The sequence below is a fragment of the Pan paniscus genome, chromosome 10, assembly GCF_029289425.2.
Source record: "Pan paniscus chromosome 10, NHGRI_mPanPan1-v2.0_pri, whole genome shotgun sequence".
NCBI classification, from domain to species: Eukaryota; Metazoa; Chordata; class Mammalia; order Primates; family Hominidae; genus Pan; species Pan paniscus.
In genome coordinates this window covers 117,573,653-117,588,025 of record NC_073259.2, presented here as the reverse complement: position 1 = coordinate 117,588,025, position 14,373 = coordinate 117,573,653, and the positions used below count along the sequence as shown (strand labels likewise).

General features: G+C 46.6%; 1 protein-coding gene across 6 annotated transcripts in view; it reads right to left on the bottom strand.

The window, feature by feature from the left end:
• The window catches only part of UBE3B (ubiquitin protein ligase E3B), a 59,325-nt gene that overhangs the window by 15,683 nt on the left and 29,269 nt on the right, over nucleotides 1–14,373 (bottom strand). For all 6 annotated transcript variants that reach the window (XM_034934428.2, XM_063593631.1, XM_063593632.1 and 3 more), the window contains 5 exons: nucleotides 13,305–13,476; nucleotides 11,325–11,443; nucleotides 10,581–10,695; nucleotides 9,737–9,836; nucleotides 4,160–4,279 (listed from right to left, as the gene is read on the bottom strand). In XM_034934428.2, the coding sequence (XP_034790319.1) occupies nucleotides 4,160–4,279; nucleotides 9,737–9,836; nucleotides 10,581–10,695; nucleotides 11,325–11,443; nucleotides 13,305–13,476 (626 nt within the window). The remainder of the gene's footprint in view (nucleotides 1–4,159; nucleotides 4,280–9,736; nucleotides 9,837–10,580; nucleotides 10,696–11,324; nucleotides 11,444–13,304; nucleotides 13,477–14,373) is intronic.

Below are 14,373 nucleotides of genomic sequence, written 5' to 3'. Positions count from 1 at the left end.
AAATTATGAAACGTGGATGCATGACAGGAGCCGTTCTCACCTGCTTTTGAAGGAGCGCTGATTAAAAGCAAAGATTCATTTGGGGATGTGACAGTATCACTCCTTGGCAAGGGGAGACTGACCTCAAGGGGACAGAGCAGTGAGATGGGGAAGTTAGACAAAATGAGTCATGACAAGCTCCTGGCCATCAGACAAAGGATGAAAGAAACCGGGACAAGATACATTTCTCTCTCTCTCAATGCTAAGAGTATCTTTAGCTCATGGTAAAAAAAAGAAAAAAGAAAAAAAAATCAAACCTACAGAACACTGTAAAATGAAAAGAATTACCCATCACCCCTCATCTCCCGCTGCCTTCCCAATCATGAAGTGCCTGCAAGTCATGCTGAGGAATTTAGGGGACATCCTGAAGGTAATGGGAGCTGCAGAAGGTTTTAGGCAAAGAGTAACAGGGCTGACTTTCTGTCAGATCTTTCTATTGGCAGCAGAGCAGGTGGATGGCAGGGACCAACGCAGGGAGCAGAGACCGAGATGTGGGGGTGGTGCTGGGCCTGGACTTCTGGCTGGTGGTCAGCTCTGTTAGGACACAGCCATTCAGCACATCTACTCCATCCAGACCTCAACATGCACAGCCCCAGAACCACAACTTTGGAGTTCTCCTACTAAATCATCTGTTTAGTTTGTCTCTTGATTCTAATCTGTTGAGGCCTTCCTGGCTTCTGGTTCCATCATCTAATGCATTCCTAGTACTTGGGGTGCTGAGGTTTTTATTTCAGAGCAGTGACTATAAAAACAGTGCTGAACAGCACAGGGCCCAGGGAAGAGTCTGTTGGCCCGACTTGAGAGGCCCCATCACCAGGTGAAACTGATGTCTTCAGACACTGTGATGGAACAAGTGACCAATCAACCCTGCTGTCCTATGAAGGCCATGCCACATTTCTCCCTTTCAGCTACAACTGTAACACTGTCACATGCTTCGCAGGTTAGACAGGCTGTCTCCACAGCATCCACTCGGCTGCCGTCTGGTCCCCTCATCACAAAGCAAACGAGCAGTATGCCAGTGTGGCGAGACCTGTTTTGGGGAACCCTTGCTGCCTTCCTGCCATGTTCACCCAGTGATCCCCAAAGGACTATCCTATGGTGCCCCTGAATCTTATTCAGGGGTTAGGCTTCAAAGTTCGTGGGCAAGGGAAAATTACCTCTCAAGACCCCTAAGTCACATGTGGGAACAGGAGCGCAGTTTTGTGGAGGCAAACCTGAGAAGGACTTTTTATGTACATAAAGTTTGAGAATCATTAAGTTAGATGACAAAAGGGAGAAACAGGAAGTCACCAGGCAGCTGTAACAGCATTTAAACCATTCTGCCTAAATTTAAGATAATTATCTTGGCACTGAGAAGAGAACGGATGGAGAATTCCAACAAGTTCCTGTCTGCCTGCAGGAGTTCCTCCAACCTGCTTTAAAATTATGCCTCCCCAGCCTTCACACGCGTTAGTAGATGCGTTTGTGGTTATGTGGATGAAATGGGATGGTACATGTGAAAGCACGTGGCACATGGCCTAGCTCAAGGAGCGTTTACTGGATTCAAATCTCAGTCTTGCTTGATCAGCTCCACACCAGCCTCTTCGTTTAAACGTTTAGAGGGGACTGCCTCTTGTGATACATTTCCTGCCTTCTGGGAACTGGCGTGGATGTGCGAGGATTATATCCATGCCTCTTGGGAGGTGAATGTGAGTCAGCGTTCCTCTTCTTCACTGCATCTCAACATGCACACACAGGGAATACTGAGCTAGAAAAGGGATGCCTGGCTTCCAGGCCCAGCTCTATCACTGATATCCAAGAGACCTTGACTGAAGTTCTCTGGCCTCAGTTCTGCCTTTGACAGAGACAGGGGAAAGGACTGGGTAAGAGTATGTTTGAGGATCCTTCCGGTTCTGAATACTAGAGTTCCAGCCCAAACTCACCCTCTGGGAAGAAGAGCCTTCCTACAGGACTTTAATATCTGGAAGCCTAATAGAGAAGCATAGCCCTCAATACTAACCATAAAAAAAGGAAACAATGCCCAGGAGAGCATGAGTCTGAGATCAGCTTACTGACACCCCCTTGTGTCCAAATCCAGCAAAGGCCCCTGGGCTCTCATATTCTAATAACCAAGCCACCAGATTACGACAACTGGGATAACAATGAACAACCCTCTCCCCTTCTCCAGTGGAAAGTAAAGAGGAAAAGGGACTTTGCCTAAAGCCTAAGACAGACATCTCTTTTGCCATCCCTGAGGGATATGCTTTAAAAAGTAGGGCCAGAGTAACTGGGATGTCAAGTGAATTTCCAATAAGCAATGATATTTGTGAAGGGAGTCGGTGGATTCTGCCACTCTCAGGAGATACTGCAATCTATACCACCCCAGACTCTTCCCATGGGTGGGTGCTGGCCACGTCTGGGTAGGCGTGATGGGTAGTGGGGCTGAGGATTTCTAGAGACAAGGGAGATGCATCTGGGTCTGCAGAGGAAAGTGCTAGAAAGGGAGTCTCTACCACACAATTGGGCTTTTTCTGAATCAAAAGCAGAGGTTGCAAATGGGTGGCCCACAGGTTGAATTTGGTGGAAAGACAGGTGTTATCTGACTTTCTAGGCACTTTACAGAGTTCAGTTAGTTCACAACATGGAAGATCTGAATTTTGGCCTTCTCTTAAAAACTCAGAGTGTTATGGAGCCCACCTCGTCACATGGCAGGTCTGGAGGAGCTGAGTGGCGGTGGCCTCTTCTGGGGAGGCACGTGCTTCCAACTGCTCCCCAACACTGAGGCTGGGTGTCAGTTGCCATTTATCAACTCACCCGTGGGGGCTATTTTTCTCAAGTAGAGCTACACAGACCAAGAGGGCTGTTTCAAGAACAGGAGGGCGCAGAAGTGGAGATTATTTCTATATGTCTAGCACGCAAACAGAATGCTCCTGTAATGAGACCCACTCAGCCAGCTTTACTCCTTCACATGGCCTGCAGGGCCCAGTGGGCCCTTCAATTCCTTATGCCTACCTTGAAGAATGTCAGAAACATCCACTGTTCAGCACACACTGCCTTCCTAGCAGCTCTCGGCATTGATCACCAGTGGCCAGGGGCACTCAAACAAGCTCTCCAGTAAGGAGTGACACAAACAAGGTACGATGCACCGAGGGAGAAAATGAAGACACGTGAGGAGGAACAGCTGCTGCCAGAAGCCATCTGCTGGTGGGGGTGGCTATCTGGCCACATACTTCAGGGGATCCCGTGACTGTCCTACACTACAGGACAGGCTCATGGGGAACTGCAGCTGGAGTGTGATAAAAAGGTCTGAAGTGCAAACATGGCAAATAAATGAAGCCAAGCCTCTCCAGGGAATGGGGACTGTGGCTCAGTCACCAATTCTATCGCTGGCAGGATGAGCATGTATGGGTAGGCTGTGCACTATACAAGCCCAGGGGAGGCTGTGGCATGGATAACACAGACATCGTAGGTAGTTAAGTTTATGACAACCATGTTCCAGCAGATTGGAGGCACGGTCTTGTACCAACAAAACCAATGTATTATGACAATTTTCTGACATATGAGGACTGGGTACCTATCTCTAATTTACATGGAGTCACCGTATAGTGGTAGTTCCAGACAACGGATTTAGCTCAGGTGGGTCACTTCAGTGGTATCTTGTAAGTTTCTGTCTACAAAGAACTTCTGGCTCTGTGATAAAAGTATTTCTCTACATAACTCAGTAAATGTAACACCTCCACTCCACTTATATACTACAATCACAGTTGAGAGTCTCAGCAAAGTGCCTGCTGGGACAAACGGAGTTTGCACAGACCTGAGAGTGTTAGTGCAGCCGCTGTGACTGGCAGCTCCTGTCCTCATTTCAAAGGGACATGAAGAGGTGGATGCTCTAGCCCAGGATACTCTAGCTCTCATGGGGTAAAGGAAGACACTGCTGGGTCTCCAGCAATGAGAACATGTTTAACCAAGCAGCTGTTCAGAGCAGTCAACAGGACAAATGACCCCTTTCCTGCTCCCAGAGCCTTAATTTCAGATCAAGGAGTAACAGGAACAGTTCAAAAGCCAGAGACCGTCCACTAAAGAGCTTCCATGTTGCAGGGCCCACTTCCTTGTGGTAGGATTCCATAGGCTTCACACTCACCTCCAGCATCCTGGACCGGCGGATGGTGATGTGAGTGACATGCGGGGAGGCAGAGCTGGTTTCCACCAGCCCCAGTTTCTCCTTCTCCTTGGTAACCATGGTTCGAAACAGTAGAACTCTCTAAAATGAACAAAGGCGGGATCAGAAAACAGGGTCAGCAAACTGACGATTCCATAAAAACACTCTGCAAAAATGACTGAAACTGAAGTTAGATGAGATGCAAGCAGAATGGGATGCCTTAACATGTGCTACCAGTTAGAAGTGTCTTGTGAGAACAGAAGCATTCCCTGGAACACTTGTGGGAATTAGAAATATTGTTGAATACACAAGCAAAAAACGTTCCGGAAAGAGTGGTCTGGCTGCAGCTAGGGTCCAGCTAGGAATGGCCCACGAGAAAATCCTCCTCAAGGCTGGGCGTGGGGGCTCACGCCTGTAATCCCAGCACTCTGGGAGGCCCAGGTGGGCGGATTACCTGAGGTCGGGAGTTCAAAACCAGCCTGGCCAACATGGTGAAACCTCGTCTCTACTAAATACAAAATACAAAAATTAGCTGGGTGTGGTGGCATGCACCTGTAATCCTAGCTACTTGGGAGGTTGAGGCAGGAGAATCACTTGAACCCAGGAGGCAGAGGTTACAGTGAGCCAAGATCGTGCCACTGCACTCCAGCCTGGGGGACAGAGTGAGACTCTGTCTCAAAAAAAAAAAAAAAAAAAGAAAAAAAAGAAAAAAGAAAATCCTCCTCATTCAGTCAATAATCCACTATAAAAACTTGGTGGCAGAACAAGTTACAGAGCCTTCTTTATCTAGCTGTGCCTGCTTTAAGGAAAATCAATATTATGAATCCTAAGAACAAAAATAATTCAAAGATAACTTTTCCTACTGTCAGAAAATTTAAAAATGACCCTACAGTATAAAGCTCCCTGACCTTTCAACCTGCCTCCTCTGTGCCTTCAAGCCCACCACAGTCCCACCAGTAATATTTCTCAATTACTGCTTGAAAGGAACCCTCTCTCCTTATTCTTAAGATTCTGCTAAACCTATTTAGAAAGAGCATGACTCTTTGCCCCATCCTGGGCTCAAGAATCAGCACCCTAATACCATTTAAATCAAGTCAGCTGAATGAATACATAAATCCAACCACGGCTGTTTTTTTAAAAATGGGAATCTCCCCCAAAGTCAAGAACTTTATTAAATACAAATAAGAACAGTAACAGCTGGGCACAGTGGCTCACGCCTGTAATCCCAGCACTTTGAGAGGCCGAGGCAGGCGGATCACCTGAGGTCGGGAGTTCGAGACCAGCCTGACCAACAGGGAGAAACCCCAACTCTACTAAAAATACAAAATTAGCTGGGCGTGGTGGCACATGCCTGTAATCCCAGCTACTCGGGAGGCTGAGGCAGGAGAATCGCTTGAACGTGGGAGGTGCAGGTTGTGGTGAGCCAAGATCGTACCATCACACTCCAGCCTGGGCAACAAGAGTGAAACTCTGTCTCAAAACAACAACAACAACAAAAAAAACAGTAATAATAGTAACAACAACAGGAAATACTATATACCAGTGGGTGCTAGTACATTTTCATTTAATTATTATGTTAACTCTATTAGGCAAATATGATTGTAACAAAAAAAGCAATGACCAACAGCCCCTTAAGAAGAAAGGGGATGGGCCAGGCGCGGTGGCTCACGCCTGTAATCCCAGCACTTTGGGAGGCCGAGGCGGGCGGATCATGAGGTCAGGAGATCGAGACCATCCTGGCTAACACGGTGAAACCCCGTCTCCACTAAAAATACAAAAAATTAGCTGGGCGTGGTGGCGAACGCCTGTAGTCCCAGCTACTCGGGAGGCTGAGGCAGGAGAATGGCGTGAACCCGGTAGGTGGAGCTTGCAGTGAGCTGAGATCGCGCCACTGCACTCCAGCCTGGGCGACAGAGCGAGACTCTGTCTTAATAAAAAAAAAAAAAAGAAGAAGAAAGGGGATGGTACTGAGTGGAGGAACTACTGTTCAGTGAAGCATCTCACTGAGGCTGGTTGACAGATCTAGACCTGACAGGACTGACGTGCTCTGAGTAGAACCAAAAGCCCTGAGAGGTTCCAGGGCCATGCAGAAGAGAGGGGACAGATTGGGGAGACAGGGAGGGAGGCTGGTGATAGGAATGAAGGGTGCTCCTACCTCTCCCCTCCATGGCAGGGGAACTGTAGGACTTTTGAGAACAGGTGTCCGTCATGTGGAGTCGTGTAGTTTGTGACACAACTACTTCCTATGACCCCAAATCTTTGGCATGACCACCTGAAGGGGTGCTGTTTGGTGATACACAGGCGGAAGGCGAGTTACATCTGGGTCAATCCAGTATGGGGTGGAGATAGCAGAAGACACAGAAACAGAACTAAAGAGACAGAAGTGACCACAGAAAGCCTGGACAGGGCTCTGGATTTCTATGGGGCATGGAAGAAAGTCTGAGGCAAGCTTATCCAGGCTGCAAGGGCTGGGCAACTTCAGCGACTGCAGTGGACAGTTGGGTACGGATCATTCTCCCCATTCTACAGATGAAGACCTTACTCACCCAAGGCTACACAGTTGGTGGGCAGGGGGATGGAATGAAATCCAAAGCCCAGACACAGCCCCCATACTACAAAGCCTCTGCCCACTCCACACCTCTTAGGCCTTCTGGGTAAACACAAAAGGCAGAGAGGACTTAAGGGCCAGCCAGGGGATGAGTCACACATAAACAGGTAAAAGCGATGTAAGAGGGTGCAGAAAATGAAGTGCTGTGCACGTGAGCCAGGCAGAGCTGAGGCTTTAACAAATGTTAAGGAAAACAAGAAAGGCATTATAGTGAAATCGAGAACAAGGGAGAGGTTCAACATTTAGGGCAGATGGTATAACGGTAACAGAGCAGAGAGAGCCTATTACCCTCCTGTGTACTCCAGCAAGAATATTTCAATGGCAGAGGGCAGCAGACATGCCACTAAGTGGAGCTTGAAGCTTGAGATGGGCGGAGGGGCAACAAGACAGCCCATCTGCTCTGAAAACACCAAGCCTTAGATACTCCCCCAGGACCTGCAATCACGGAGCAGGAAGGGGCAGGAGATGACGAGGGCCCCATTTTCCTGAGGGAGGACATTTTATGAACTAAGGACAAACAACCTTGATGACATATTTAAGCAAAATTCCCAAAAGAAAAAAAAAATATGGGGGATTACTATATACCCTGGACTTAAAAGTCATTCCAATTTATCTCAGCGGTTCCCAAACTTTCTTATTCACAGCACCTCTATCACTGCAGTAACTTTTTTCATGGTACTCCTAGGCCAAAAGAAATCCCTAGCAGTCCTGTTTACTAGGTAGTTAGGTCCCAAATATTTATGTCCTAAGACCTCAGTTGCTGTATTTTACAAATGCACATACTTTGAAATATAAAATATTTTTATTTTGTTCTTACAAGCCAGCTTTGCAAACATCATTAAAAAGAATGTAGTGCAATCTCATGTTGAAACCACGAACTACTCTGAACTAGCAGTTCATGTGGTGTCTCACTGTGTTCCCCTCAGAAATTTAAAATATCGTGCAGCACCTCCAGTGGCCACAGCACACGTGAACCACAGAGAAACAGAGCGGAGGGTCTAGACGATGTGTTATGGGAATGCAATGGTCAGAGGCTGATTTCACAGACACGCGGGTCCAGGAGGAGGGGCTGCATTTTAAACCAGACACCACCAAACCAGATGAGGCCCAGGAGATGAAGGCTGGAGCCTATTTCAAACAAAGACAAGGTGGAGAGGCTAAGGATACTACACTTGGAAAACACAAGCCCCAGATGCAAACGGGAGCTGCCAACAGATCACAGAAGATAAAAGAAGCCACTTTTAGGGGTTGTTCAAGGACCAAAGGGTAGAAGTTACAGAGAAGCACAGTTCATGATGAGGAAGAATGTTCTATCTTTTGGAAAAGTAAAGCCACAGAACAGCCTGTTTTGCAAAGCTGTGCATTTTCTATTGGAAGCAAGGTCAGGGACATCATAGCAGGGGCTCCCTCAAGGAAGGCACATTTGATTAAGTAATTGCCATAAGGCCCTTCACTTCTGAGAGTTTGCCAAGTGCAGTAAGAATTTAAACAGCCACATTGTTTGCACATCACTGCTTGAGGGGAAAGAATAGCAACCATAAGTATTAAAGTCAAGGACAGAACAGTATCAGACAGCAGTGAGGATGAAATACCTCTGAAAAATGAGATTTAATTTACAAAAATATGATTTATGCTCTTTTCTAAAAATATGTCTACTTTGTTAAAAAAATAAAAAGAAAACAGAACAGGAGAAAAATAAAGGACACAACCTAGACTCCTAGAAGACTCTTCTAAGAGGAGCTGAGTGTTGTCGCAGCATCGGACATTTCCAGAGTGCCTGCCACTCACCAGGGACGTGAGCCATGCTTGCTACCCTCATTTCCTGGATGCTTCTGCCACAGCCCAATCCTCCCCAAGTCTCTCTCATCCCCCGGGTGTGTGGCACTCTCCTGGTTTCCCTCCTTCCCTCCTCGTGCTGGCCCTCTGTGGGACGGGTCCTGCAGGGCTCTGCCTCAGTGCCCTGGACTTCTCACTCCGTCTGACTCCCCAACCACCTCGCCCAGGCTATGGGGGGAGTCAGCAGACTTGGGTGCTGTCTGATTCCCTGACTACCTCACCCAGTCCATGGGGGCAGTCAGGAGATTTGGGTGCTCTCCCCACACAGGCTCCTCCCTCCTGAATGCCAGACCCCCTGTCCAATGGCTTCCAGGAGCCAGAGACATCTCACATCCTACCTGCTCGATGCTGAACTCGCCGCCATGTCCCAGTCCTGCTCTTCCACCTCAGGAAAACACCCCCCAAGTACCCAGGCCAGACACCCGAGCATCACCTGAATTCTTCCTTTCTTTCCCCTTGGGATGTGACCATTCTCCGAGGCCTCCTTAAAAATCTCTTGACTTGCTCATCTTTTGACTCCCAGGGCCCACCCTAGTGCAGGACAGCTTGCTTTAACACCCCTGCCTCTAGCCAGCCCTCCACGCTGCAGCCAAGATGACCTTCCTGAAGTATGGCTCTGACCAGGTGCCTCCTAAGCTTCCAGCCCTCCGGTGGCTTTGCAGAAAGCCCTTGCTCCCAGCCTTGGTTTCTAAGGCTGTCTTGCTCTAGTTCCTACTACCCTCCTCGGCTTCCTCTTGACCCCATCCTTTCTATTCTCTCCAGCCACACTGCACATTTGACTCTCCAAAAGCACCTCATCCTTTCTAACTCAGCCTTTCAACACTGTCCACTTTTGCCTGTGGGACCCTTTCCTGTCCCCTTTCCCTCCCTCCAGCTGGTCAGGTCTCCGTACCTGGGCTGCCACTCCACCAGCATCGCCAGTTCACACTGTCTTCTCCAGCTCTGTACCCCAGCACTGGGTGTAACCTCACCAGAGTAATAGCAACCACCGTTTCCTTGTGCTGAATGAATGATCCCACTTAGTCACCTCCAATTGCCGTAGCAAGGATGGAAAGGCAGGAACCACGTGGGGGAACAGAAAGACACATCGGGGCCCAGCTCTGAGTGCAACTCACGTTTTTGTGAGGGATGACATGTGGGATGTACTGCAGGATCAACTGTGCCCGTTTTCTGTCCCTGTCGAGTTCTTGGAAGAGCACGCTAGGTTTGAGATCCCTTGAGAAGAAAGACATGGGTTTGGGAGAATTAAAAGAAGGAAACCATCCTCTAGTGTGAGGCTGGGAAATGACACCATGTGGGCCACATGCAGGGTGCTGTCTGTTTCTCAAGAGTCTGATGGGAACATGACCATACTCATTCATACATGTATAGCCTATGGCAGCTTTTGTGCTACAAGAGCAGAGTTGAGTAGCTACAACAGAGACTGTCTGGTCCACAAAGCCTAAAGTCATCTGGCCCTTTACAGAAGTTTGCCAGTCCCTGCTCTAGTGCCACAGCTTCAGCAGTTGCCATAAAGCTTGAACTCATTGATAAAAATGCAGATACATGCCTATGTTCAGTTGTGATAGGAGGATTTCCCCCACCCCATGACTCTCCAAAAAACCTAAAAGCAGTTTTTACTCTAGTAATTCTGCTAATAAAAACTGCCTTTTAACTCTCATGCTCTGTTGCTCAGCTCAGCTAAAAGACCTCTTCCTAGTTTGGATGAGAAATGTATGCTAAATATAATCTGGCTCTGTTGCCATTAATTAACCCTATCATATTTGGTGTAAACATCTCTTAACAGAAGCGTCCTGACAGGTGCTTCACAGGGACAGCAGCTCTCTTTACACAAATGAACAGACAAAATGAAGCAGAGGGAAAAAGTCCTCTCTGCCCTAGAACATGAGAGCTGAGTGCTCGGGCAGCGTGCCGGAGCAGGCTGGCTTCCATGGAGCCCTCCTCACCCCTGGAGCTCACTTTCGCAGCCAGTGGTCCTCGGGGGTGAAGCGCCGCCGGCAGTCCCGCTCGTACAGCACCATAAGCCACCCGTGGACAGACTGGAACAGCTCCAAGGTCTCACCCTTGGCGTTCTCTGTGGGACAAACAAACAGGAAAGTCAGAGGAAGAGTCAGAGCCAGAGAGCAAGGGGAGGACAGCTCTTGTCTTCTGCAGTTGTCATCAAGTCCTTGATCTCCCTCGCTCTGAATTATATGTGGAACCAACAGAATTAAAAGGCACCCTGGGTAAGTGCTAAGTGTCTGCAGGGCCTGAGTACCTCTCAGACAAAATCACTCATGCTGCCTCCCACTAGCGTGTCATCCGAAGGGCCTTTTAAATCTAAGGAGCTTTGTCCTGAGCAATTGGAGACACTTCGGGAGGTGGACTCTCATCTCAAGTGTGCACTGGCACATGTTTTATCTTCATGGAAATCAAATGGAAGAATCAACAGGAGATTCAGGGCAAAATTAATCATCATTAATAATCCTCGACACATACATGCAAATCCTGAAGGGAGCCTGGGAGAGCAAGACTTCTATAACCACACCACTATCTTAAGAAGTCACAGAGAGTGAAGAAAGAAAATTTCCAATTGTGGGAATAAATGTGCACCTTCTATTAACTTGGAGAGACAATAAAGCTAAGAATCAGTTGATGCCATAGACTCTTCGGCCTCCCTGGGTGCAGCATCAACCAAACAACAGCAGACACCTTTTCTCTTACCTACAATTCCATCCCAGATCATCTTAAACACAAAGGAATTCAGGAAAGAGGAGATAGTGACCAGCTCTTCCAGTTTGAATGAAATCTGTTCTTCATAAACTTCAATGTCATCAAGGATTCTAAATCAGAGAGAAAATTACCCAGAATTCCACACTGAAAAAAGGCGAAGAGAAAAAAAATCTGTACTGCTTAATAGACAATAAACGAGGTTGAGAAATAAGCTTTATCTTGTAGAGATACTTACTGTAAAATCTACAGATAAAATGATATGATATCATCAGGGGTAGGGGGAAAGGGGAGGGAGAGCCTTAGGACAAATACCTAATGCATGTAGAGCTTAAAACCTAGATGACGGGGTGACAGGTGCAGCAAACCACCACAGCACATGTATACCTATGTAACAAACCTGCACTTTCAGCACATGTATCCCAGAACTTAAAGTAAAATAAAATAAAAATAAAATGAAAAAAAAATGATATGATGTCTAGGATTTGCTTCAAAATAATGTGGGAGAGAAAAGCAGGTGGGCATTTGGATGAAGCAAAACTGGCTGTGAGTTGGTACTGTTGAAGCTGATAATGGGCACATGAGGTTCATTATATTATCCTTTCTACTTTCTATTAATTTGAAATCGACCATAGTAAAAAGTTAAAAAATACAATTAAGAAAAAATCTGTACTCTATATTTTTCTTATTCATAAGGATCTGACTGTGACACTTTCTTAATTCACACCTCAATTCACGCCTTCCTTATTCATGTCTGCATATCAAGGAACGCTGACTGAGAGTCGATGTTTACTGAGGAAAGCTGCAGAATCTTTTCGATATCTAAGACACATACTAGTGACACTTAGCAGGTACTTAGTAAGCATTTGTGAGTAAATGAATAAATGTTTGAAAGAACATATGAATAAATGAGCCATTTAAGACACAGCTCTATCTGAACATTTCCTAACACTGCTCCATACACTAGAATAAGATTCACTCTTGGCTTACCCCTATCCAGTGATTAAGGATGTCTTCACCAGCAGCTAGACCCCTGCTCTTGCCTCCAACTGTTCAGTGAGTTCTTCCATGATCCTCACCCAATCTGCCACCTACATGTCCCTGATCCTCTCTGGCTAAAGTCTTCCAGCCTGAACATAACTGCCTGAGGTCCATTGTATCTTATAATTCTTCACCAACCTTTTGGGAAAAGGTGGAATGAAAAGAATACCAAACACACAAGATGCATAAGCTTAAAAACCAAAGGAACTAAATGGGACTAATGTTTGTTAATTTCCCACTCTGTGCCAGGCACTGCACTAAGTATTTGACGCTGCTTTTTTCACTTACCCTCTATTGAACTGGTAATATTCTCTTCATTCTAATGAGGAAATAGAGACTCAAAGAGGTTAAGAAACTTGCTCAGGGTCGGCTTGATAATAATAAGAGCCAACAAGTACTGAACTCATCCTATGTGCCAGGGACTGTGATAAGCACTTTGCAATAATTATGTCTTTTAATCCCTACCATGTGCCTAAAAGGTACGTGCTATTGTCATTCCCATTTACAGATGAGTCAACTGAGTCTCAGAGAGGTTGAATCCATGATCCCTTGCCCAGGGTGTCTCAAGATCTGCTTAGCAAGGATCTGCACCCTGGCTCTGACTTTGGAATTTTCCAGGAATCTAGCTAGCACAGTGAATAAATGGCTGAGCCATGATCTAAACCCATCTCCAGGAGACCCCAAGCCACAGTCAGTGGTACTGATCAGCTTCCTTGAAAGGATGGGAACTTTTAACTCCCAGGCCCCACCCTAACAACTGCTGAACATTTACTGCACACTGCTCACTTGGTAAATGGCTAGTTCTTACAATGCCCTGCCACACAGGTCCAAATGTTTGCAGTAATCACATTAGCAATTACTTCCTTACTGACACTGTATTTTGGTCTCTCCATATTCTAGGAAAGGAATTCAGTCCCACAGCAGTCAACCTACGTGATGAGGTGCCGCGAACAGTCACAGAACAGCATCAGCATGGCCAAGAGTTGCTTGGACTCTTCAGTGTCATTGTTCAGGCATTCCAAGAAGAGCTTTAACCCTCCGTGGGGCCCGAGCTCACAGATAAATGCCCACAGTTTGGGAAGCAGGTCATCAAGGTAAGTGAGACCTGGAAAAAACACAGAGAAACCCAAGCTTCAGGTGGAGACTCCACCTGGTCTGTTATTTCTCCTATCCAGTGGGGAAACAAAACACTTAAACCTATCCATGAACATTTAATGTACGTGAAAAGAAGGTGGGATTATGGAGAAAAGCATTATCACCACGAGAGTAACAATGATAAGAGCCAGTAGTCAGCGGGTGCTGACTATGTGCCAGGCACCATTCTAAGCACTCCGTATGTATTGTTTGCTTTCCATTTTCTGAAGCCCAGTGTTATCCCCATCTTATACAGGAGGAAACTGAAGCACAGAAAGGTTAAATAATTGGCCCCAAATCACACAGCCTGTATGTCAGAGCCAGGAATAGAACTCAGGTCTGACTTAGCATTTATGCTTTAAATCAGGGATCAGCAATTTGTTTCAGGAAACAGCCAAAGAGTAAATATTTTTAGGCACTGTGGGCCAGAAGGTCTCTGCTGTTAAATTAAATCTAGCCAAGTCTGAGCAAAAAACAATTCATCCATCAGGCAGCCCTCAGAACCAGACGAGGTTCAGACAGCTCCAGTCCACATTCTGGGCAGGCAACATTTAGGGGCAAAACTGAAGTGAGGTACAGAGACAGCTTGACTGGTTACACCTCGGCTTTGCCTTATTTGAACGTGGTCTAATCAGATGGCCACCTGTGACTGATTGAAGCTAGGCTGCTGTGATTGGCAGCTATTTGTTACAAAAATACTGAATAGTCCTAAGTTAGACTTCTAGTCAGTTTACATACTAAGTTAGGCTGCAGTTCCTTCCTTAAGGACTCAAAATAGGGAGGCATCCTCAGGCCAAATTTAGTCTAACACTGTTACAACTACTCAGTGCTACCACTACAGCACAAAAGCGGCCACAGACAATGTGTA